At 38.1% G+C, this 26,263-nt stretch overlaps 2 protein-coding genes across 6 annotated transcripts in view; one reads left to right on the top strand and one right to left on the bottom strand.

Moving 5' to 3' along the window:
- The first annotated feature begins 3,844 nt into the window (after positions 1 to 3,844).
- Positions 3,845 to 17,203, top strand: LOC110366635. 4 transcript variants are annotated; one of them, XM_036135925.1, is made up of 4 exons: positions 3,845 to 4,190; positions 4,513 to 4,549; positions 9,686 to 11,849; positions 14,597 to 14,870. In XM_036135925.1, exons 1-4 carry the CDS (start codon positions 4,165 to 4,167, stop codon positions 14,770 to 14,772), a joined length of 2,403 nt encoding a protein of 800 aa, XP_035991818.1. In that variant the 5' UTR covers positions 3,845 to 4,164; the 3' UTR covers positions 14,773 to 14,870. The 4 variants fall into 4 exon arrangements, with proteins under 4 accessions (XP_035991818.1, XP_021164629.2, XP_035991817.1 ...); XM_021308954.2 differs by having other exon boundaries at positions 3,858 to 4,141; positions 4,513 to 4,554; positions 9,686 to 17,203; XM_036135924.1 differs by having other exon boundaries at positions 3,858 to 4,190; positions 9,686 to 17,203.
- LOC105915418 (non-muscle caldesmon) overlaps positions 9,252 to 26,263 on the bottom strand; it is a 33,365-nt gene continuing 16,353 nt past the window's right edge. For both annotated transcript variants that reach the window (XM_036135926.1, XM_012849513.3), the window contains exons 8-15: positions 25,808 to 25,849; positions 25,496 to 25,527; positions 25,183 to 25,267; positions 22,672 to 22,812; positions 22,070 to 22,168; positions 18,551 to 18,634; positions 17,830 to 17,929; positions 9,252 to 9,452 (exon numbers count right to left, since the gene is read on the bottom strand). In XM_036135926.1, the coding sequence (XP_035991819.1) occupies positions 9,427 to 9,452; positions 17,830 to 17,929; positions 18,551 to 18,634; positions 22,070 to 22,168; positions 22,672 to 22,812; positions 25,183 to 25,267; positions 25,496 to 25,527; positions 25,808 to 25,849 (609 nt within the window). In that variant the 3' untranslated portion in view covers positions 9,252 to 9,426. The remainder of the gene's footprint in view (positions 9,453 to 17,829; positions 17,930 to 18,550; positions 18,635 to 22,069; positions 22,169 to 22,671; positions 22,813 to 25,182; positions 25,268 to 25,495; positions 25,528 to 25,807; positions 25,850 to 26,263) is intronic.

Genomic DNA, 26,263 nt, shown 5'->3' with positions numbered 1-26,263 from the left:
TTTTCAAGTTTTAGGTATAAATTATAAAATAACGTTTAAGAAAATGTGTAGGAAGTAATTAGAAGAGCGATGAACTTCTGAATAAACTAAACCAGACAAGCTTTTAAAAAAAAAACATTCCCTCTGGAAGTATCCTTGTAAAACTAGTCAACTTAACAGCAATTTAATAATAATAGCGTTTGGTTGAAGAGGCATTTATGTGGATGAACGTCATTATATTACGAAGCACAGCTAACACAAACTGATTATTATGAGCTATTAACATCCAATAACAGTCCATAAATGTGACTGACTGGAAAGTTCATCCATTGACAGTAAAACATGCAGCAGCTGCAGTCATACTGGCTGCCTTTCATTTTATGTCATTACATGACATAAAATGTTAATACGACTCGACTCTCAGGCCACAAGTCCAAGCCATGTTTATGAGCCAAAAGTTTAACTTTTCAGGTGTCAGTCTCATTTCACCTGGAGTAAAAGTAAAATTGCATTTCAGAAAAAGAACATCATAGAAACAGCAAAACATGGTGGTGGTAGTGTGATGTCTGGGGTTGTTTTGCTGCTGCAGGACCTGGAAGATTTGCTGTGATAAATGGACCCATGAGTTCTGCTGTCTACCAACAACGTCCTAAAGGAGAATGTCCGGTCATCTTATTGTGACATCAAGCTCAAACCAACTTGGGTTCTGCAGCAGGACAATGATCCAAAACACACCAGCAAGTCCACCTCTCAATGGCTGAAGAAAACCAACATGAAGACCTTGTGGAGTGGCCTAATCAAAGTCCTGACCTGAATCCTCTTGAGATGCTTTTTGTATGACCTTAAATTGGCCAATCATGCCTAAAAACCCTCCAATGTGGCTGAATTACAATTCTGCAAAGGTGAGTGGAGCTAAATTCCTCCACATCGCTGGAAAGGCCTCGCTGCAGTTACTCTTAACACTTGATGGCAGTTGTTGCTCCTAAAGGGTGGCCTAAGCTGTTATTAGGTTTAGGGGGCAATCGCTTTCTCACACAGGGCCATGTAAGTTTGGGTTCTTTTTTTCCCTTAATAATAAAAACCTCCATGTAAAAACCAGTTTGTGTTCAATTGTGTTGCCTTTGATTTAAATTTGATTGATGATCTGAAACGCTCAAGTTAACAAAAGACATCAGGAAGGAGGCAAACACTTTTTCAGACCACTGCATCTAATTGTACACCAGCGTAGTAAATTCTCCTAACCACGACATCTGTAGCATGGATGGAAAGTAAACCTTAGAGGAAAAAGGACAAGTTGCTGTGAGAAAACTAGCTGTAGAAGTACTTATGGAGTTTGAGTGGCATGGCTGATTGGTTGGTGTGTAGCTGTAGTACAATAAAACACAGAAGTTTCAAAAAGTGGGACTTTCAGCTGCTTCCATTCACTGCTGCGATAATTTACCCAAATCCTGCAAGACATTCTGGGGATGCAGGTGGTTTTGGAAACACTTGGAGAACTGACACACTTCATGGTAAGAGCTCTAATCTGAGGCTAATACTCTGTTACCCGTACTTTGGTGTCTTTTGTGTTGCCCACACACGAGTTTCTTAGCGTGAGGTTGTCACTCACTCATAGATAACAGAGTGTTTAGGCTGTCGTCACGTGTCATTTATTTATTTATTAATTAATTTATCATTTTATTTTACTGATTTCAACTCCTGACAGAAAAACAGGAGGTCCCAGTTTTGTGACTGGTATTTTTTTTTTTTTAAATATATTTTTATTCAAGAAAGTATAAAGTAAGATACATAAAAGTACAGTAACATGGATTGAATTTGTTTTATCTTTTAACAACCAAACCCCAACCACCCACATTCAACAACAGAAAAAAAAAAAAAAAAAAAAAAAAAAAGGGGGGGGCAACGGAGGACATTACATGTCAATAATACAACAATTGGACATCATCAATTATATTATATATATACATACATATACGCATATATACATACATGCACATATACACACACATATCTACATCCCAGGGCTCCATAGGCTTATGGAGGTAACTCTATATTTTTAAGATTTTTAAAGTACACCATCATAGGGTCCCACACTCTGTGGAATTGTCTTGTGGAGCCTCTAATAAAGTATTTGATTTTTTCTAATTTCAAGAGGAACATTAAGTCAGTCAGCCAGACCGAGACTTTAGGTGGTTCAGATGATTTCCAGAGTAAGACTATAAGTCTACGAGCCACCAAGGAGGCAAAGGCAAACGCATTCATTTGATCAGTGGATGGTATTTTTAATCAAAATGTCAGACATAGTTGGCAAATATAATTTGTTTAAGAATATGTTTTGAAAAGTGCGTATGATTTTAGCATCAATATTTCTTTTTACACAGCCTTCATTGTGGCACAGTTGTGATCACTGTTGCCTTGCAGTTAGCAGGTCCTAGGTTTGAATCCCCATAAGAGGCCATGTTAAAGAGTTTCAGTTAATCTCCAAGTTCATGTAATCCAGTTTTGTCCGATTGAATCCAGTTCTCTGCAGTAAGATCGTCATACAGATCAAATTACACATCATGCTAATGAAACAACAACACTTCCTACCTCAGGGGCTGAAACCGTTGCAATGTCATGTGGATGGATTAAATTGTAATTTCAACTATAATGAAAGCTGTTTTAAGTTACATTTAAAGCAAAGTTCATTCATCCCCAATAACACAGCAATCTGTTGAAAATAAGCTTTAAAACCTACTCACTTTTACACAAAAGTCTTATGAAAACATTTCCACAACAGTTTAACCTCTTTGAATTTTTTGCCATGGAAGAAAACACTGACTGTAATATGACCTGTAATAATTTAACATAGAGTTGAAAGTAAAACAGAAATCTGGTGTTATTTATCTTTTATTTTTTATTGCATTTACTGTGGCCACTCTTTTTCTGAAAGCCAGAGGCTGCCATCATTTATGTATTTGGGGAAAAACTGTATCTCCAGAATGTTTTATGTAAGATTTGCTATGTTTTAAGATAATTTTATTGTTTTGATAAATCTTAAGACATTTTATTGAATGTGTGTTGCTTAGTTTGAGTAACATGTTTTGTTAAGGGCCTTGAGATGACGTGTTGTGAATTAGTGATATATAAGTAAAACTGAAATCAACTAAAAAATAGTCTGATTTACAATACAATTTGTACAGTGGGATGAAATGAAATGTCCTCTTTCATGTGTTCATAACTGGCCATCATTTGAAATAAAGTGAAATCCCAGAGCCCTCTAGTGGTTGTATGAGTCGGGACAGATTGTATTCATCAACAGCTAGGAAGAAAAAAGAGGTTTAAATAAAACAAATCTATTTTGTGTGATGGCTAACAATTAAGATGTTGGCTTATGGATACACTGAAAAACAATGTAATAATTTATTAATGCCACTGTTTTCAATACAAGCTTGTATTTTAGATGCTGACATTATGCAAACCAGGCAACTGAAAGTATTTTTGTTCTTAGAATAATGAAGAATAAAGCTGCAGTTTTATCATACCAAGAACTTAGACATTATTTTACAGGTAATTCCTTCTCTAATCAATAATCAATAATCATCAGCTACATTGAAGGGGGAAAACATCAAATATTCAAGTTGCTGTTTGTGAGAGATTCAGAGCCATAAACTGAACCTATTTACAGGGTGAAGTGGTTGTTGTCACTGAGACAAAGTGTTTGTAGGATTAGTTTATTTTATCGTTTCCATAATCACCTGTCTAAATCTTCTCTGCATAATTGTTTTGTTATGAGAATAGATTTAAATGTCTAAATAGGAGGTTCCATATCAGTCAAGACCTGGTTCTGATTGCGGGGGCGATCAGAACCTTTTATCCCGCTGAAGCTTCTGAGCTGCTACACTTCCGACCACCTTCCTCCAGGTGGAGGTGGCCATCATCCGCCTGTAGGGGTTGCACCTCCGCCGTCTCAGGTGGCCTGGAAACCCCCATCTGCCCGGGCAACACACACTGAAGGCAACAGCTTTATTTTTGGAGTGTCTGCAGGCACCGCTGCTCGCTCCCCAAGGCTCCAGTTGACTTCAGGATGAGGCGGCCCTGTGGCACTCTGAGCCGGGATTAACAAGCAAAGAGCAGTTTTTTTTTTTTTTTCTTCCCGTCAGCTGAAGGTAATCCACACAAAGTAAGAGTCTGCTGGTGCGTCTGATGAAAGAAGCTGACATATTGACCAGGTGCGGACCTGCAAACATGCCGTAGTGTTTGGGAACAGCTTGTGCACAATTTCTAATCTCAAATGCTTGATGCATATGACACATTATGATGTGTCTTCAGGAGGATGAGCTTGCAAGGAAGCGCCTAATGTGTTGCATGTCTTGAGCACACTTCTCTTTAGACAGATACATATAAGCATGGATCAGATATTAACTAAATATGCACGGCATTGACAATTTTAAACTTTATTTTTAAACTTTTCTTGACCTTTTAATCTGTTGCGCTCTAAACCGACCAAATGTGGGTAGATTCTCTCTAACATCAGTGTCATTTCCCTCACAGCCAATCAAAGAAAACACAAGCGAACACAAGTGTCCAGGTCAGGTAAGACTTTAGATCCATAATAAATATATAAAAGCATTAATTTAATCTAATGAATCACTTTAAAACCAGATGGATGAGGTCATGGCCCACTTTTAACACAAAGCTAATCTTACACTTTCCTCTTTGGCGCTGCCGGAGTGAAAATGTCCCAGATGTCCAACCCCAGAGCCTTAAATTGGGCCGTCTCATGTTGCAGCTGGGCTTTTTGTCTCTGTGATGACAGGAGTCACTTTGACAGCAGGGATCCATGACAAACTTTTGCTCACAAACAGGAAAGCATTTCAAACTGGCAATATTTCAAAGGTATTTAAGTTAAATAAGTTGTTTTTCTGCTTCAGCTCAGCATTCTGAGTTTTCAAGGCTCAACTCATAAAATAAACCAAACATCCTGTAAAGGTTAAATTCTCCTGCTCCTCAGAAGAAAGCAGGGAGATTAGGACCTAAGTTGAATTTTAACAGACATTCTCACACGGATACTCGAGGCTCAGCGCGCAGTCAGAACAGCTCTGAGAGGATTTGAGGCTGAGATTGATTACAGGAGAACTGAAGCGGACCCACTGAGTACAGGACAGCAGGCAGCAGGTGCTGCTCTTATTTCCATCGCACTAAAATTAGACCGCAGATCTCTTCTAGAGCCACCCACAGACACTCTAAGGCACTGGTGTCCAAACTTTTCGCCACACGAGCCAAAACTGTCAAGGTAAAAGTACTTGCAAGCCACAAAAATGTATTTATGAAAAAAAAGCAAGATAAATTATATTGTAAAATTGTTTTTCAACTTGTCAACAATAAACTAAATTCTTATTTTAATGAAAGTTGTCTGATTTCTGTAAAAAAAAAAATGAATCTGTAAATCATTGTGGATGTGAAACATGAAACGTATCTTGCATATTTTCCGAGTTAAAAACTGATAAAGGGAGCAGGATACAACGGCCTTAAAGTTTGCTGTTGAAGATTTTCTTTAATTTGTCTAGATATCATTTTATTATTCTGCGCAACAAGACCAACAGCACGTCAATTAAAAAAACTAATGTTTAACTAGATGCATAGTTTTATATCTATAGGTTGTTTCTCACATTTATTATTTTACAGATTTTAAATTGTTTGCATCTATTTTGAAAGGGCCTGCATCAATGAAAATGCAACCCAAAATTTTGTTAAACTATTTCTGCGTCAACCTCCTGAGCTGATTTAATTTGTGCCATTGTTCAAAAGGTGGTGCATGGCCCGTAGGTTCTTTGGGCCACAAATGGCCCCAGGGCCACTCTTTGGAAACACCTGCTCTAAGGCCTACTTACTATGAATGCTTTTCCCCTTCGTTTGAAAACAAAACACAAGTTTGTCATTTTGGAAAAATTTGAGTTTTCTAATTACCTCCAGTGATGAAGGAAGTAGAAAGATAATTCAAGCAAAAGCTGATTAAACTGTGTTGATGTGTCAATGTCCCATTAGACATGTTTGTTTTAGTCTTTTATCTTTAGAAAGTATTTATTTTGATGCAGGAAGTTTTGTACAGAAAACAAAAATACTTTTTGTTTGGTTTCCTTTTCTGTAACTAGAACAAAAAAAATATGATTATCTGGGATGTCTGTGTATTCTAACATCTATACATCTCTAAGTGCTGGTGAAGATTCTCAGTCATCCAGGTCACGGTCATTCCAAAATAAGTAAAAAACAGAACAACTGGACTTGTTTTCTGAAGTTTGAAGATGTTTCGCTTCCTATCCAGTGAGCTTTCTCAGACTTTTTGAATTTAAGCGAAACATCTTCAAACTTCAGTAAACACGTCCAGTTGTTTAGTTTTTTTACTTTTTTTTTTGGAATATACACCTCTAAGTTTAGAAGAGAAAGCAATAAAAAAAGACAAAAAAACGAAACAAAAACCTTTTACCTCACTTGAGAATTTTTCAGAACTGCTAAATGACACAAACTGTACTTTTCTGGAACATGGAGGCTGATATCTAAGGCTCACAGGCTACTTTGCTGGAATTTGATGATTACCTTTGGTAACTTACCTAAAACAAAGCTTTTAGAAGTTACTTTCTGGTTATTACCAATTACTTAGGGATTACTTACCTGGACCTAATAGGTCAGTTTTCATACCAAGAACCTTTAATATAATTTTATGGAGCCTACAGTATCTTCTTACTAAACACATCTGGGACTTAGAGGATACTCTCCAGAACTTATTTGTTAGTTTCTTAAAAGTTCCTTTCCAGAGCCCATCTATAATTTATAGGATATTTCACATAAGTTAAATATTACTTTCTGGTTATTACAGGTTAAGTTCCAGTCTTTAGCCCAAAATTTACCAGCCGCTTTCATTTAATTCATAATGTATGTGTTTTCCTTGATTTTAGAGGTTCTTTTCAGTATTAAACAGATACCTTCCTGGAACTTACACCCAGAATATATAGAATATTTAAATATATATATATATATATATATATATATATATATTTGTCATGTTCTGTGAGGTTTTAGCAGGACCAAATAGTAGCCAGGACCTTGGAAGCTGCATGATGGAAGAAAGAATTTAAAAGGTGCAAACTTAGAAATTAACTCAGGATAAAGATCATCGGGCAAGGAAAAAACTAGAAAATGAGAAATGAAAGGCAGGGAGTAAAATACAGAGGAATGTAAGGGGAATAGTGAGGCAGAAACAGGGGAAGGTGATCAGGAGGAGATGAGAAACCGCTGAGACCAATGAAGACAAATGAGCTGAGGGGAGGAGACCAATGAACAGGGAATGAAGGGAAACACATGGAGAAATTCAGCAGGAAATTATACATAATGCACACAGAATGGAAAGCAACAAAATCAAATGAAACATACAGATCCCAAACACTAAAACCCCTAAAAATAATAAGCATAAGGAAATAACTAAAGGAAGCACGACTTTGGAATAGTCAAAATGCAAACACAAAAGAATACACTCAGAAATCGTGGCAGTATTACTTTGGGCATATTTGAGATGAGTTGCTAGAACTTACCTGGAAAGAAAATATAACTTTTGTACAATTCACACGTTCCAGGAAAGTGAATACTTTCTAGGAGGCTAAAGAATTTGCTTTCTGGATCTTTGATATTAATTTCCATAATTAACAGGCTACTTTGCTGGAACTTAATAGTTACTTTAAGCGGTTTATGCAGTACTCAGATTAATTACACAAAACCTGAGCAGTATTTGTAGAGATCGCCGTTTACTTTCCAAAATCTACCCACAATTTCTAGGTTACTTTTCAAAACTTACAGCACATACCTTTCATGGGCCTAACAGGTTACTTTTACAGAAGTTAAGAAACTTGCGCTGTTTTCAAATCTATAGTTGTTTACTTTGGATTATTTCACAAGGAGAACTCCAACCGAGCCAAAACCTGTCACCACGAACCATGTGATAACTTCTGCCTCTTTATTGGTCAGATGTGGGAGAAGCAAATATAAATTGAAATTGATGTGGTGTTCCTAACTAGTTGAAAACATGGGAAATGTATTCTCCTTAATAGTTTTTTTTGTAGTTAATATTTCAAGCAAATTGATCGGACCAGTATACCAAATGGATTTTGAAAAGATATCTTGAAAGTTGCATAGGACTGAATGGGTTATAAAAAACATGCACAGCCTTTGTTGATGCATACCTGGGCTACAGGGCGTTTGGGGAAAACCTGGGAGCTGTGTCTGATTGAGGTCAGATTGCATTCACACCACAAACAAACGGCTCCAGAGTTAATTGGTGGTGGTAGAGATGATCTTTGCATGGTTGTTTAAGTTCACACCCCAGTCGGATCACTGTGTAAACTTTCACATAACATTTAAACCGCTATGGGTAAGTTGTGAAATGTAACATTCTAGAAAAGCAATTTGTAATTTACCGAAAGTAACCCGTAAGAATAAATCTATAGATAAGGCAAAATGGAGCAGTTGTTATGGTTTTTACTCATTTGCTTATGAGCTTTTAATTACATTATTTTGAAAAATGTATAAAAAATTGTTTCACTTTAACAAATGTTTTTTTTTGCAGGTCAGTGGTGCAGTTGCAGTAGAAAAGGTTTATTATGCAGTCAGTGTTTTAGTATGGAGAAGCCTTAGAGGAAGGGATGTGTTCAGCCTATGCTCCAGGTTGACATTAGCGAGCCAGAGTAACTTACAATTTATACATCTGTTTTTTACATTTCATATCAACTAACTACAACATATTTGTCTATGTAATGACATAGACCAGTACATTTGGTCTAATTGTGTCATTTTAATCACTTGAATACACCATCCTTACTGAATAAACCAAATCACCCTCCTGTATTTTCCAGCCATCTTGCTTCGGGTTCTTTTCTATTTACAGCAGAGATAATTTTTAAACGTGCCAATTTCCTAAGAAGACTATCTTAATAAAAGGTCTGACATCATTTCAAAGCAGACCTACTCTAAGAAAATGACATCTTTAGATATCATTCTGTTTCTAATTCAGATGCTTCATGGAGGCTGTTCAGGACCTAATTAAGATACAGTATTTTGACCCAGGAAAATAATCTGGGGTTATAAGATCTCATAGTTTTCAGTGGCCAACTTGTCTTCGAGCCATTGGCAGGGGTTACATCTGTAAACCCAGTAAGCAGCTGAATCCTATACTGGGAGCCTGTAGAAGAAGACGATTGTACCTCACGATAATAAAAATTTCTAACAGAGGAGGGATAAAGAAATCAAACCGTAGGAACCATTTTATTCAGATTTATTCAAAGATACAATGAGTACATAAGGATTTCAGTCACAAAACAAAACAAAGCAAGGATTTAGGTGTTTGTCCAGGATATAGTTCGACAAAGAGAGAATGGTCAAGAGACAGTGGCTTGTAATCCAATATTCCAAACAAATGTTTTACAAATCTTCAAAGAATTGTCCAGCTGTGAAAGAAGAATAAAGACTTTATTGTCATTTAAACTATTATACTAAGTGTTTTTATTCAACATCAGAAAATCAGATGATTATTTGGACAGAATATCTGTTTTCAGTCACCTAATGACTGAACATGAAACTACTCAAGTGGCATTAATTCCTGCTGTGATTATTTTATCATGGTCTCCTTCACATTTCTGGTGGACAATAAACCTGCTGTTGTGTGTCATCCCTCTGGTAGGAACGTGCAATGCTGATGGAGGTTTATTACACTAACGGGTTGGACCCCGACCTTTCGCAGCAGTACCCTCCCCCTTTACTGCCAAAACCGGGCAAAGACAACGCAAGGCTTCAGAAACTCAAGAAGAAGAGGGTCAAGAAAAAAGGCAGCCTTTCTCAGACGCCGATCCCCTTCCGCTCCTGTTTGTCGCCTGTCAACGAAGCAAGCACAGACCTAGAACACAGTGACCAGTGCAGCCCGCCAAGGACACCAGAGTCAGTCTACATTGCTGACTCCTGTGTCTCTGGTTTTCCCTTCGGCTCTTTCTACGATCACTCTGTACCCGCATTCCCTCATCCTGAGAGCAGTCCCAATGTACAAACTAACAGCTTTCACCCTCCATCCCACCCTGCTGGGATCAGGACCTCTGAACCGCAAGTGGCTCCGCTGTATGAATGCTCCTCTTTCCTATTTGATGATGCTTCCCCCTTCATAGTTCCACCTTTGACATCTTCAGCACTACATGAGCAGGTTTCTGCACCATGTCTTCCCCCAGCTTTCAACATGACATCAAATACCCATGGGTCAGTCACAACAGTCTCTCCAGTTGCTATGTCGCAATGCAGCCCAAAAATATCGACCCACAGCCTGACCCTATCCACAGCAGCCTCCAACTGCGGGCCAGGCCTAGCACCTTCTCACATTGCAGATCCATCTCAGGTTCAAATGCCCCCATCAGTTTCAAACAATCATACACAACCATTCATTCCCAGCCAGAGGGAGACAGACGTTAATATAAAGGAGGACTTTCAGAGACAGACATTAACTAGAACTAACACAGCAAGCATCACTGGCAACGGTGCTCTTCGACAGATGCCTTCTGAAATAACTGCTTCAAAAATATCTCTTGTTGATGCAGTGAAAGACCCAAGCATTGAAGCAATGCAAGCTAAGATTTATACATCTAAAGCAACATTTTATGAAATCTCCAAACCTTTCTCTGTCCAGGATCTCACATTTATGAACACAACCCATCAAGGAACCTCGGTTTCAGCAGGATTCAGTCAGAAAGCGTCCGTGCCATCAGTGAATGCTGATCAGGAACTGTCTTCAGCTTGGATCCAGAGTGTGAGACCACTTCCTTTGGCTTACACATCAGCTCAAATATCAACTCCTATTTTTGAAATATCAAAACCCAGCCCACCTATACCCACTGTTAACCCTGCTTTCAACTCCTTACAAGATTTACAACCGCCCTTTATTAAGAAAGAGTCACACAAAGACAATTCGGCTGTTCCAGCTTGGTCTTTGGGTAAACCTCCAACTGGGACTGAAGAACAAAAGCAACCTGATGACAATAACGCAACTTTCATCAAACAGCAAAAGATGTATAGGGAGACTGAGACTCCCAATACACAAAAGAGTACAATGAATCTAAGTTTGGTCAGTTGTGAGCCATACGACAGAGATAATATAAATATGCCAGAATTTCCTGTGCTTAAATCTACAATAACACCGTTTGCTAAACCAAAGACAGACAAAGCTCCATCTCTACCAAAGGTACCATCATTTATTTCTGCACCAATAGATCGTAGCCCTACACCCTCAGTCTCAATACGAGGTCCAAGCCCTGTGTCCTCCCCTTATCGTCCTCCTGTAGTGGAGGCACGCAAGTCTTTGAGCTCACTTTTAGAGACACAAATGTCATTAGCGAGCTCAAAGCCTAAATCACGTTCTACATACTATGGACTGACCCCAGTTGAGTATGCTGCCTATGGTGGAATAAGGACAAGTACATCGCAACACAGTGCTGCAGATCCCCTCATTGATGAAAATGCCAACGCAAACCACTCAGAGAAACCTGTGGATGACTCTGACGTCTCAAAGCAAGAAAAACATTATAATGGACTGGAGGATCTAACTTCCGTGAGTCATGAAGAACAATCGTCTCACTCAGAGGTTCCAGATGGAAGGATGTTGAGACACTGCAGCGATGATATCACAGGAGAAAGTTGGACTGGAACTCAAAATGTCGGAATAGAGTCAGTAAAAACATCTACAGTGGAAACAATAAAACCCAACCTTCACTTTGGATTGGCACAGAAAACAATACTACAACCCACAAGTGATGCATCTACATCAAAAGCCTCATATTCAGAGGCTCCAATACCAATACCTAAAGCAGGTGAGGTACACACAAAGCAACCGGTGCAGTTTTCAGTAGAGGCAGGGCAAAAAACAGCTGCAAATCCTACCGACAGCCTGGGCTCAAAGATTTACTCCTCACCTTTGGTCAAAGAGTTAAATACAGAATGGCAACTTAAATCAAAAGAGGTAGATGTTGCCCAAAAACTATCAAATCTTGATCAAACTCATTTCGTGTCTGATAAAAACTGCATTGCAGTATCTAAGCTTACAAATCTAGACGAGCAAACAGGAAAAATTGAAATAGATCATATTAAGGTCAGTCCATCATTGCCCAACTGCGTCAGTCTTCAACCTGCTGCCAACTCTATAATGAAAGCAGCAGACTGTGAAGCAAACGTTTCTCAAGTACAGGGTAAATTCCCAGAAAGCAAAATTTTGAATTGCACAGCCATTTTGGGTAAAGAGCCTACTAAACTGCTTTCAGGAATCCCCCTTTCTAGTAAAATAAATGAAGGTATTCCTGACAAACATGATAATGAGATCAAATGCCAAATTAAGCAAAGCAAAAGCGATATTCTACCAAATAAAACAAATGTGGGAAATACCTTGTCTGCAGTACCTGTAAATACAGAGCACACTCATGATAGTACAAACATCCAGCTGCAATTCCCAGAAAAAGTGTCCACAGAGCCACACATCCCTACCAAAGGGTTGACGCTCCCGCATGAGCCTGTTACAGCATCTGTTTGCTCTGGGCAATACGATATCTGCACAGTATCCTCACCAAAGATAAGCACAAGAATTATGCATCCGCACAGTGCAGAAACACAAGTTGGTCCAAAAAACAACTTTAATTCGCTACCATCAAATTTAATGAATATACCTGCTGGAAATATTTTATCTAGTAAACCTACCACAGAATCAAAACCCCATGCCATATTTGGAACCACAACCAATATTAATCATCCAATAATGACAAACCAAACGCATGTGCCAACAAAAGAGTTAGAAAAGCTAGGAATTATACCTGCAACTGTATCTGTAGAAACACAAAATAACATGGAATGGCATTTCCAAAGTCAAGCTGTGAGGGTAGAAAATGATTGTGCAACTTCAAACACATTTACAAAAATGTCTGCACAACCTGCAAAAAATAGTCTAACCACTCAAGTGGATCCACGTTTTTCTTCAACGAACACCACAACAGAAAGCTTTGAACCAAAGCAAACAGGGAACCTGAGCATGCCAATAAGCACATCTAAATTATCAGATAAGCTTCCTGGAAGCCAACTTAAAACTTCTGTAAACACAACTTTCTCTACACAAGCTGGAGCTTCTCAGTACTTGACCGCCCAATCAAACATCAGTTTCCTCAACAATATGAACAATATTCTATCAACTGAAAATACAATTCCACACAAACTTCACATGGAAACTTCTTCTAGTTCAGCTTTAGCAGAATCAGCAATGACTGTTAAACCACCACTAAATACTCCACCAACTAGTATAAATGCGGCACGCTCTACCCCAACGATGAGGCAAGTTCCACCAAAAAGTCCACGAATAAAATCAAACAGATCAGAGAGTCAATCTGCAGCAAAGCCTCCAATGAATCAAATATCAGTTATTGGGCCTCTTGGGGATAAACTGGCTCCAAACCTTCAGCATGTGAACAAATCAATAAATATACCCTTGCACCAAATTATAAAAGCTGCAGTAAAAGAGAACTATTCAGTTACTGAGCCAGTTATGGATCATAAAGGCCTAGCAAGTCCATCATTGAAAACCAAAAATCCTTTAACATCCCCAATGAAGGCTCAGATGTCCATTGCATCAGGTCAGACTAAGTCTAACACATTTGGTATTAGTGTTCAGCAAGAAAATACACAACCTTTGAAGCCAAATCAAATAACTTTGGCTGAAAACACATCTCAACAGTTTATTACTGTCAATGACCCTCCAACAACTCAAACCAATGAATTTACTAAGAATCCACACTCCTTCCCATTAGCTGCCCTAAATAGTGACTCTACTAAACTCGTCCAACCTCTTAAAGAATCTACCAAAGATTTCAAAGTCCCTTGTAGTCCACCAGTTACAAATAAACCGTGGGCTTCATTAAGAGCTTCCCCGTTGCTTGAGCCAAGGGTGTGTTATACACCCAAACAATTTACCCCTACATTACCCCAGTCCTTTCAAAGTTCTGAGTCTTTGGATGATTTGACAGAAACAAACCTGCTAGCAGTTACTATGAAACAACCAAAACAGTCACCGAGTGCACCATTTCAAAATATTACTCCCAACAGTGCAACTCAACAGCATGAGAAGTCAGTCAAAGAAAACATCTTAAAACCAGACACTAAAATAGCTCCTGTTAATGACTCTTCAGTCTCTGAGAAAAAAATACATTCCCAAGTGGAAAACATAAAAACAAACCAATTTTCAAACCTATATAAAGAAGAAACTCTCTCCTCAGTAATTACTAAAAGTAGCCAACACGCTGACTCAGTTTTAAATACTGTGTCTACTTTAAAAGAAAAACCTTCTATTCAGCTAGTAGAATCAAGACCCTCCTCTGCTGTTGCAGAAACTAAACCCTCACTAATAAAACCAGAGTCTTTCACAAAGTATGTCACCAGTCCGATCCAGGTTAGCTCGCACTTGAATAATGAGGAACCACTAGCGAATGGTTCCCATGAAAAGCCAGCAGCAGACACTATCATGAAACCGTCCATAGTCAAAGATGCTGTGATTGATTCTGCCACTCCTGCCTCTCTGCCTCAGGCCTCAGTCTCAGTAAAAGCTCCATCTCCAAACAGAGGAACATCACCATCATCTCCGCTAAAAACTGGACTCAAGGACACGGATATTCTGAAGGAGGTAATAAGTACATCAAAGGGAACTCCAGCTGCCGAGTCCTTCATGAAGTCAACGACATCAATTGCATCTTCGGTTACTAAGAAAAAGTTGGAACCGGAAGGAACATCAGCATCTTCCATTGAGCAAAAAACAATCCAGAAGCCAAAAGGTCTGAAGGGGAAGCTCAGTGGATGGACACGGCTGAAAAAGCACATGGTTGTCGAGCCAGAGGAACCTAAGTTTCCTGATCCGGGGGACAAACCTCAAGTCACTGCTGTGGAGAGTGACGGAATAACCGATAAGGTCATGGACATGCCGCTTGCTGACCAGGATATGAACCAGGAGGTTCTTCAAAACAAAGAGGGGCCCAAGGCATTAAAGATGTGGGATGCTCTCCTCTTTCAAATGTTCTCAACCAAAGAAAAAATCATGCACCAAATCAATTCCAGCAAGAAAGATTCAGACAAGAAGAAGTCCTCGAAAGATGATCAGGCAGTGGTGCCATCATTTGTCAAGCGGCTTCCAATTTTACTGTACAGCCCTCGCTTTGATGCCAGGAAGCTAAAGGAAGCAGCAGAAAAGCCAATGACTAAAATAGCAGCAGCTTTTGAAATAGGGCTGATAAAACGCAAATCTCAGGAAGATGAGCGCAAGGATTTCAACAGAACAGCCAAAGGATTTGGTCCCACTAAAAATACCGATGATGAGGCTCAGGGATGATGTGATTTATTCTATAGGTGATTTACCAGAAAATGAAAATTTGCCAGGTACTGGTTTATAATCACAAAGGAATAACTACTTGGAAAATGTGAGTTTAAATACTTTTATATTTACAGAAAAATATATAGCGATAATAGAATATTGGAAGATGATTTTACTAAATCACAAAGGGCATTTTATAGAGGGGATAATGGTAATAAAAATACTCAGTTTGATAACCACATTTCAAATACTTGTTTTAATTCTGGCGTTCGAAATGTAATCACTTTTAAAAATTTACTATGAGAAATTCTAGAAAGTCACAAAGAAAGAGTTAAACTGTACGTCAAACAACGTATGCCATAAACAATTATGGTTTATGTTGTTTGAGCAAGTTACATTTTATTAAATTACATGTTGCTGCAATAACTGCAAAAAAGAATGATAGGCTATTCTAGGTACTCAAAGATTTCATACTTTGAATGCAAGTTTAAGAGCTACTAAATTTGGAAAAGCTAAAAAAAGTAAAGGTCAGAGCAGTTACTCTGCAGCAGTTTTAATTGGTAGATTCTGTTTTTTTCTGTTAATAATGCCATAGAAATGATTTGGAACGAATATATTATAGACAAATTGTCATGTTCCACTTTTCTATTTTTCTAAAATAAAAAAGCTTTGTGTGTGTTATAGACTGGCAGATTGTATTTGTGATAAAAAGGGCTTTTACATTCCTGGATTAACAGGATAAAGTTTTTGTGAAAGAAGGAAACTCAGTCGAATGAAGTTGAAATGACTTGTAACAATACTTTTAAGTTTGTGAAATGGGGAAGTGAATGAAAAGTTGGTGGCACCCAATGAGGGTTTGAAATGGGCAAAAACAGGTGCTTGATTTTTGTTAGCCATGACAAAGGTCTTAGAATTTGATTTAAATGTCATAAACATATATGGATTGGCAATGAAATTTAAAAATACAATAAACTGTTTTATAATATAATATGAAATTTAAAAGAGATTTTTAAAAAGCTGTTGGGATGACCACAGCAAAAACATTGGAGCTTAGACGAGCTTCAGACTCATTGTTGTGAAGTTATTTATGTCATGTTAATTATTAATTCTTCACTTGTGATTCACATTAGATTGTGGGGCAAGAAAAAATTGATCTTTTAAGGTTCTAGGAATGTGGAAATGCTAATACTACTTTAGCATTTAGCTTTAGCTCAGCTTGATGTTATTCTAAGCACAAGTTAAGTTAAGTAAGTTCTATTATTGGGGCTGATATTTAGTTTAGAAACACATTTATATGTAAAAGTGTATTTACTTGTCAATTTAAATTGATATAAACTGGATTTGTCAATTCTGTTATTGTGTTTTGAGTTTGACCTGACCCTAACCCTTGCCAAGTACGGGAGCACTAAACCTCAGTACTAATAACGACATCTAATACCACTTGAGTTTGTAACCAGGATGTAAACTTAAGAAAGACAAATTGGAAAAAAATATAATGGTAGTGAAGAGTGGTGCTGTAAGACAGCTGAAGAAGATGTAATAAGAGGTTGATGAGGTGTACACAGAAGTGGAATGTTGAAAAGGTTTGGATAATGATGCCACTGCTATAGAAAGTTTCAGCAAGTTATTTTATTTTTTTATTTCTACTGTATATACCCCTTTTGTAAAATTGGCTTTATTAATTAATGTTTTGTTCAAAGAGATGATTATAAAGTGTAGTTTCCTTGGTGATAAAATGTCACAAAATGAACAGAGCCCTATTTGTTACGCCAGTGTTTAATGCAATCTTCTTAACTGATTTTTTTTTTTATAAAAAATGTATAAACCAAACCTACTTGTCTTCTTTTATTATCATACTTAAAGTAATAATAAGTAATAATGACACCTAGTGGTTAAAACCGGAACAACACATACATGATGCCATTAACGGAGACCCAACATTTACCCAACGGTCCTGCAGCTGTGAAACTCCACAGAATTTTTACTTCCACAGAACGGATTTATGATTTTGTATTCTGTTCTATTTCTAGTCTGCTTCTCTTACTGGCTTCCATGTCTGCAGGCTGCTGCTCTTTTGCCAAGATAAAATACCAAATGCTTGGCTCTGTGTTGGGAAACCTGGGAACTCTCATGTGATTGGCTCAGGAACCAGGAAGTAAACACGGTTACATTCTGGATCGAACCTCTAGGTTTGAAAGGAGAAAAATGTGACTAAGACATTGTTTATTTTTTTCCCCCACACACACACCACCCATTTTGTCACTGTTAAAATAATTATAGTTGGTAAAATATCTCTGGATCAGTATGGACAATCTAGAAAACTAGTTATATAATCATTTGAAAATATTTTTAAGAAAAAAAAGAGAAGCAACTCGAAAGGTTAAAGACATAAATAAACTTGTGATCAATTAATATTTTCTTACAAATCATTGTTCGTATTTTAGCATCATTCTCACCTGACTGGCAGCTTACATCTTCGCTGTAGCCGTTACCAGAAACTTTTGCATACTTGCCGTGACCGGTCACCACATATTTATACCTTTTCGTAGAGTTTTCCTGAAATTAAGATGAGAAAACAATATTTACAAGATGAATACACATACACATCTACACTGTCTGTTCTATGTAGATGTGTAGATTTAAACCCAGGTCCCCTTTTTCAAAAATGCAGGCTTAGCAAACCTTAAAGTGATGCTGTGGAAACTAGATTACTTGAGCATATTGTAGAAATTTGAGTAGGCTGCAAATTTTTAAAAATTGAACTCTGATACTACCTTATAATGCAATAACAAAGAGAAACGTCAGCTTACCAGGACTTAAAAACAGATGTTTTGTGTATTTACTTCTACTGAAAGAAAATAACTAAATTATCTGTTTATGTGACTGATTTCAATGGATTATTACTCAACTTTTTGTGCTCAAACACATTCTCCAAATGAAGATTGCTCCTCAGTTATTAGAACATTTACTAATTATAAGCCTTAGTAAGGATTACTTTTGAAATTCTTAATTTACAAATGAATTAGTCATTAGAAAAGTACAGATGTGTGCCAAATATTGAACAGAGTGTCCCAACTGAATTGAGGCCAAACATTGTCTAACATTTCTAGCCTCCCATCTGGAAACACACAAGGTAACGTGCGAGGAAACGAGAAATCCAGCAGTGGTAATGTGTACCTTTCCATCTCTTGTTGAAGATAAAGTGTCACTGAGGCTTTCCCATAAATTCTTCTTGTTTAAAACCCCACCAGGTCTTATTTCCTTAAAACAGGGAGAATAACAAACCAAAGTCAGTCCTCTTTGTCTGAATAAACCTCATGTGCACTAAACGGCTCAACCTGCCATTGGGAGACAAACTTCCTCCAACTGCTTGTGTCTGATTTACAGCAGATGTAGAGGCATGAGGCAGGGGATAACACAATGAGGCAACGAGAGCAGCATTCAGATTGATCAACATGACATGAGGGTTTAAAGATGAAGTTGTTTTCGTCTGTTACTTTAAATGCTCTTGGCAGGCGAACCTACATCCTTTCAATCTAAGTACTTTGTTTGGGATCAGCAATACCTCCCCGTGCCTCAAGCCTGAAGTCGGTGCAGATGCTGAACATCTGAGGTAGAGTGTTGTCAGTTACAAGACTGTTGGCATGGGGCACATTGAAATAAATTCCTCACCTTGAAACTATAAACCTGGAGATATTGAGATCAAGCACAGAAATCCCCATAAATATGCTTGTAGAAAGTTACAAACATGTGGAGGATAAATAGAATTTAAAATTCTTCTTCTAACGTATAAAGCCCTTAATAATCAAGCTCCATCATATATCAGAGCTCTGATTACCCCGTATGTTCCTAACAGAGCACTTCGCTCTCAGACTGCAGGTCTGCTGGTGGTTCCTAGAGTCTCTAAAAGTAGAATGGGAGGCAGATCCTTTAGCTATCAGGCTCCTCTCCTGTGGAACCAACTCCCAGTTTTGGTCCGTGAGGCAGACACCCTGTCTACTTTTAAGACTAGGCTTAAAACTTTTCTTTTTGACAAAAATTATAACTAGTGACTCATGTTACTCTCAGCTACCTTTATAGTTTTACTGCTATAGGCTTAGGTTACTGGAGTATATCAGGATCTAATTTTCTCACTATATTGAGTTCTACTGTTCTTCAATTATGCATTATGTGTTGTCATTTCTGCTTTAACTTTCTGTTCTCTCTCTTTTCTCTTCATAGTAGGTACACCTGGTCTGGCGTTCTGTTAACTGTGACATCATCCAGAGAAGACGGCTCACCTGCTACTACCATCTAATGTAGAACAGATTACTAGATCAATGTGTGCTTCTGTGCTTTTTTGTTTCTCTTGTTGTGTCTCTGTTCTGTCTTCTGTAACCCCAGTCGGTCGAGGCAGATGACCGTTCATACTGAGCCCGGTTCTGCCGGAGGTTTTTTTTCCCGTTAATGGGTGGTTTTTCTTCCCACTGTCGCTTCATGCTTGCTCAGTATGAGGGATTGCAGCAAAGCCATGTACAATGCAGATGACTCTTCCTGTGGCTCTACGGTTCCCCAGGAGTGAATGCTGCTTGTCGGGACTTTGATGCAATCAACTGGTTTCCTTATATAGGACATTTTTGACCAATCTGTATAATCTGACCCAATCTGTATAATATGATTGAACTTGACTTTGTAAAGTGCCTTGAGATGACATGTTTCATGATTTGGCGCTATATAAATAAAATTGAATTGAATTGAATTGAATCTCCAGAAATTATGAGCAGCCATCTGCTTGTAAAGGAATTTGAGTCTTTGAATTTTTTCAATGTTTAGATGGTGATGAGCAGTTTTTCAGGAAATGGCTCTAACTCAACCATGCTTCATCCAAATTACATCATTTCTAAATATCAAAGCAGAAAAGGCAAAGAAGGATATTACTCCCCATAACGCTGAAGAAAACCCAAACAAAAAAACAGATCACAACATGTAGGCTGATAAAATAAAGATATCTATGTCTTTTGGAAGCAAAACTGTGTACCATCTTTAAACAATTTAAACAAGCATGTTAAAAAACTGTTATAGATTTTGCTGAAAGGTGAGCAAAACCCCAGCTGTCTTTGTTGTTCCACAACTTGGAAAGGCTTCACAGCAGACAGACCATTTGAAGTTCATTAAAAGCAATTGGTTTTATAGTTAGAGCAGCTTAGGCTTCTCTGCAGATATGCTGCTGGAGGACTAAAGACCACTTTCCCTTACTCTGATGCATTCTCCTACTACTCTCCAGTTTCACAATATTTGTTGTTATTTCTATTGTTAACTTTAGATTCTCTCTGCTGTTTTTTTTCTATTCATAACAGGTACAGCTGACCTGACGTTCTGTTTAGCTGTGACACAATCCTGGGGGGGGGGGGGGGGGGGGGGGCAGATTGGCTGAGCTACTGCTTTCAAAACCTTCACTTTATAGATGATAGAGTTGGCCGTGTCTCTCATAGTCTAACCCTGTTTCTCTACTAGACAAAGCTGTTAATGCAGCTTTTACTGCAACCAACTGTCTGTGCTCTGGTCAGAAAACTGGCTCAGAGCTAATCTGTTTGACAGCCATTCCAAAAAAGTTAAAAAACAAAACAATTGAACTTTTTTGAAGTTTGAAGAAATTTCGCTTCCCATCCAGAAAGCTTTTACAACTCAAAATGTCTGGAGTAATGTGGAGTTCCAAGCTTTATAGTACGGCCCAACAAAGGCCTTGTTATGGCATACATAACATGCAAATTGAACCGAAACAGGTGGATGGGCCTGTTTCCATGACCTGGATAGCTGAGAATCTTCACCAGCAGCTGTTTAACAGTGTTTCTTTCTTAGACACTGCAACCTATGGAGCTAGTCTGCTATTACCCTCTTCTCTAACCCCCAGTCAGTTATGGCAGATTGCCGTTCACCCTGAACCTGGTTCTGCTGGAGGTTCTCCTCCCTGGTAAAGGGGAGTTTTCTCTCGACTGTCACTTCATGCATGCTCAGTATGAGGGATTGCTGCAAAGCCATCAACAATGCAGACGACTGTCCACTGTGGCTCTACGCTCTTTCAGGAGGAGTGAATGCTGCTTGGAGAGACTTGATGCAACCTGCTGGGTTTCCTTAGAGAGGAAACCTTCCAACCAATCTGTTTGGATGATTTATTGAATCAACTTTGTAAAGTGCCTTAAGGTGACATGCTGTGAATTAGCGCTATACAGATCAAATTTTATTTTACTGATTTTTGATACCATTTCAGATCTTTACACAACTGCAGTTTAGATTTTTTGATAAAACATTTAAGTTGATCTAAAATTAATATAATTTTATTGTCATCATTTGGTAACAATGAAAATATGCTCAGGTTGTGTTGCTACATTAACTTTCTTGACTGTTTGAAGCTTAAATTCCTGGTTTCTGTCAGTCTGTCAGATAAAACATTAGAGAAGCTGGGGGCTCCTTGTACTCTTTCTCCTGCAGAAAAGGTGGAGATCATCACAGTAACCAATGACAAATAACAGTTCTTCTTGCTTATATTAATCCACTGTCAAGTCCCAAACTTCCTTTAAAGCTCATAGAGGGACGTGATTCAAATATATTTTTTGAAATTGCGTGATGATTGTTTCACATTTTTTGCAACAAATTTAAAACAATGGTAACGGTCAGAAACTGATTTCATATATGAAATGAAAAGAAGATCAAGTTTACTGCTGGTTTTGAAGGTGAGCAGCTCCTGCTTCCATCATCACCTCCTTTTACCCATTGGTTGATGAGATCAGCAACACCAACTTTTAAACCATCTGCATCCTGGAACATACAGTCATGTTCAATACATTAGAATATTATAAAGTAAATTTGTTTTAGTAACCAAATTAACTAAAGTAACCATTATATAGATTAAGTATTCACAGTCTGATGTGTTAAAGCCCTTATTTCTGTTAATAATAACTTTTTTTTGCTTACATATGATGAAAAGAGAAATGTAGCCCTAATGAAAAGTATGTTTAATATTTGCATAAAGGATGTTATTTTCAAAATGTACTTTTAATATGACAAATGGGCCTTATTGGAACCCATATTCTAATTTATTGAATAATTTATATATGTACATCTACCTTTCTTCAAAATCTGCTTTGTGTATTAAGAGGACGCTGTAAATGCTTAGGAAATCTCCATGAAGCTTTTTTTCACCAAGTCTCACATGTCAGACAAGAAATATCAAACAAAAATGGTTCTCAATAGTTTTCCAGAAATAATAAAAAAATATGTGGAAGTGTAAAACTTTAATGACTGATCATTTCCCTCCTGACCTTGGATGGTGTGACTGAGATGGCGTTTTGGTTCCAGGCTTCTCCAGCTTCAAACAGGCTCTTCTTTGACGCGACTGGTTCGGATTGACTCGTAAGATCCGTCAGCACCTGGCAGCCTGATCTCCCTTCCTTTGAGGATACCTTCAGAAAAGCAGGGAGATATAAAACCCGTTTAGATATTCACAGAGTTTGGAGATCTACAGCGGATTCAGGATGGAAGTGAAAAGATAATTTTAAACCTAAACTCTAGGAACTCAATGTTATTTGGACAGTGGTTTTCTCACAGCAACAATAATAATAATGGAGTGTTTCCTATTCATTGAAGATGTTTAGCCTCTTGTCCAGTGCAGCGGCGCTGCAACAATCAGCAGTGGTCTGTGTGGATTGCACATTTATGAGTATTCTCTCGACTTCCACCAACAATCTACAGTAATCTGCAAGAAGAACCTGTAAAGACTTTATTTCCTAAGAAGGTTTAATCTATTCTGGCATTGAAAAAATGCTAATGATTTTATTTTATAGATCTTCTATTGAGTCTGTTTTAACATTTGAATTTATTAGTTGATATTATGGCAGCCTGTCCTTGAAAGATGAGAACTGTCTGTTTAGTCTTGCTGAAACAGCCAGCAAAATAATAGATATTCAACAGCGCCCCCTGTCTACACCTGGAACAGATTGTGAAAATGGCCAAAATCATTATAGCCAGCAGACACCATCCTCTTTTAGTGGAATTTCTTCTCCTTCCCTCGGGTCAAAGCTACAGGTTGTCATCCATTAGGTACAATAAGTACAAATTTTGTTCCAAGTGCTATCAAAGCTCTCAATCAAATTGGACCAAGTGTGGCACATTTTAGAACAATATAGCACTTTCAATGCTTTTATTCTTTGTGGTATTTTTGTTGACAAGTGTTGATTATGCCTCGATTATCTCTGACTGCTTTCCTCATGTGGGACAATAAAGAACTGAACTGAAAAGACCCATCCGTGTTTGAGAGTTCCAGACTCGTAGTTGTAAAGGCGATCACATTTAGAGTACCATTAATATATTGAGTCAATGACCTACTCATACCTCCTAGTTGTTTTAGAGGATGCCTCTTTCTACCAGGACCAATATGGGGAGGGGGGGTTCTGGTAACATGTACCAATGGTTGTGAAAGTGTCTGGGGAGAGAGTCCAGGTTGTTCTGTATCTAAATCTGAAGATACTAGAAAACTTCTGGACCCAGATACAGCAGGTCCATCTCCACGGCAGAGGTCAAAGAGGTAGAAAATAGCAGAGCGATGGAAGCAGACAATATTCAGTCTGAGAAGCTGTCGGCTCTTAACGTTACTGGGCGATGTTATGTGGAGGACTGATATTAAACCTGTGGAGTGGCAGAGTGATCAAATGTTTAAAAAGGATAAAAGCATTTTTGAGCCTGTCTCAGACAGTTTTCCTGACTGTGGAACCGTATACCAGAGGAGACTGCAGGAGGAAATGTCACGGTCTAGTCCGCATGTAGACCTGAAGGAGGCTTGCCACTGTGTGCATGGTGACATTTTTACATCTATACCATCCTTGTTAAACCAAATCTAGTGCTGTGTTTTCACTTTCAGCGCAACAACAAACTTTGTTGTCCCACCACCGATGAATCTGTTGGTTGAGATCTTGAATAAGAGTGACAGAAATGTGCTTCCTCCATACAGGTACAAGGCAACGACTGTATTTCGTTGCCTTGTACCTGTACCTGTGTAATGACAATAAAGTTGAATCTAATCTAATCATAGGAGGACAGGGCTCACCCTTAGAGATAGGAGAACAGAGTTAGGCCACTGAACTGGATCCGACCTCTGATCAGGATGCTTCCCAGAGACCGCTATGTCAGAATCTCAGCTTGTTTTGATAAGCAGAAAACAAAGGATGGAAGGATGAACTTCTGGAAAAATGTCTTTGGGACAGATGAGGCCAACGTGGAAATGTTTGGTGACAATGCTCAGTGCCTTATGTAAAAAGACAGATACCTCATACTAATGAATAGCGGTGGTGGTGTGGTGACGGGTGTTTTACAACCAAAGGTGCTGATATTCATTGAGTTAAACACAAACTAGTCTGCTTACCAAAAAGATTTACGGTCACATTGTTGTGGAAGTGGTGCAATGGCCTAGTCAAAGTCCGGATCTAAACCATGAGATGCAGTGGGGCCTTAAAAGATGAACTTAACTTCAAATGAACTGAACCAACGTTATGAAAAAGAGAAGCCAAATATTCCTCCAGAATGCTGTGAGATAATGATTAGGTTAGACAGAACCCCCTTACTAAACCCCTTAAAGCACTTTGGGTGGTCAGCATGACTGGAAAGGCGCTATATAAGTTCAGTCCATTAACCATCAGGCCATTACTAAGAGTTGATGCTGAAGTTGCTTCTGCAAGCTGTTAAATTAGACACGCAGAATGCATAAATTCATTATTCTCTAAAAAATCTGTTTGAATTAAACAGTATCTATATAAACCCCCCAAAAAACTGGCTTTTACCTCAAGAGCATGTGTGTATTCTTCCAGTCGCTTATCAATCTTGGAAACAGGAAGAGGTGGCAATGTCTTCTTTATGTTGCTGGTGCTTTAAATGAAGAATGAAAATAACGCCACATGTAAAGATTCGTGAACATGATTGGTGAAGGTCCAACTATAGAAACAGTCATAGGTTTTGAATCAGAAGGCTTCACGCCACCATTATGAAAGCTTGGTGATTCTGCCAGCATTGTTCAAAAATATCATAAATATCATTATTGCATCAATGTTACAGTTATTTCTCTCTATTATACAGTATTTTATAAGTCAGACTTGCCTTCTCCTGAGAGATTCTGTCCTCTCTGTTATCTGAGGAAAAAATGAGGAAAAGATGGCATCAATGGTTTAAACTAATACAAATTTTATTTTCAGTTATTTGGTGTATGTAAAGATCAAACGAATGACTAGGTGTATAAAGTACTAATCTGAGTTTTTGGAGGGGCATAGCTGCTGTGTGGAGAAAGAAGGAATTTTTACAAATCAGATGCAGATCTGGACGACTTTGAAAATCTAGATTTAGCTCATTTTGCAACGAGTAGCTGAGCGACTCAAGATGAGCTCCGAATGACGTGGCCAAGGCAACACTCACCGCACATTTTCCATCAGGTGAGACTCGACTGCTCACCTCGTCCTGTTAAGAGACACATAGAGTTCACTTTGAAATCAGTTGTAGTATTTAAAGGTTGTATTTTTTGGCTCTAGTAGCTTTTTTTTCATCAGCACCGACAGGAAAAAGGGTGGAGAAAGAAAGGGGAGAGATGTAGTAAATGCTATTTAGAAAACACAAAAATATAAAAAAAGGTTTTGAGTTATTTCACAGTATTGTGTTTGATATATAATTCTATATACTTTTGAGTCATAGTTTCGATGTCTTCCGTATGTATCTACAGTGTAGAGAGTCATAAAATATGTAAAAGCCATTGAATGACAAAGTTGTGTCCAACCTTTTGACTGGTAGTGTGTTTATTATGCAATAAAGACGAGCAAAAGACAAAACAGATGGGTTTCATGCCAAATGGTGAGTCTAATCTGAAATGAACTTCCT

This window comes from Fundulus heteroclitus, chromosome 4 (genome assembly GCF_011125445.2).
Source record: "Fundulus heteroclitus isolate FHET01 chromosome 4, MU-UCD_Fhet_4.1, whole genome shotgun sequence".
NCBI lineage: Eukaryota > Metazoa > Chordata > Actinopteri > Cyprinodontiformes > Fundulidae > Fundulus > Fundulus heteroclitus.
This window is presented reverse-complemented; position numbering and strand designations above follow the sequence as displayed.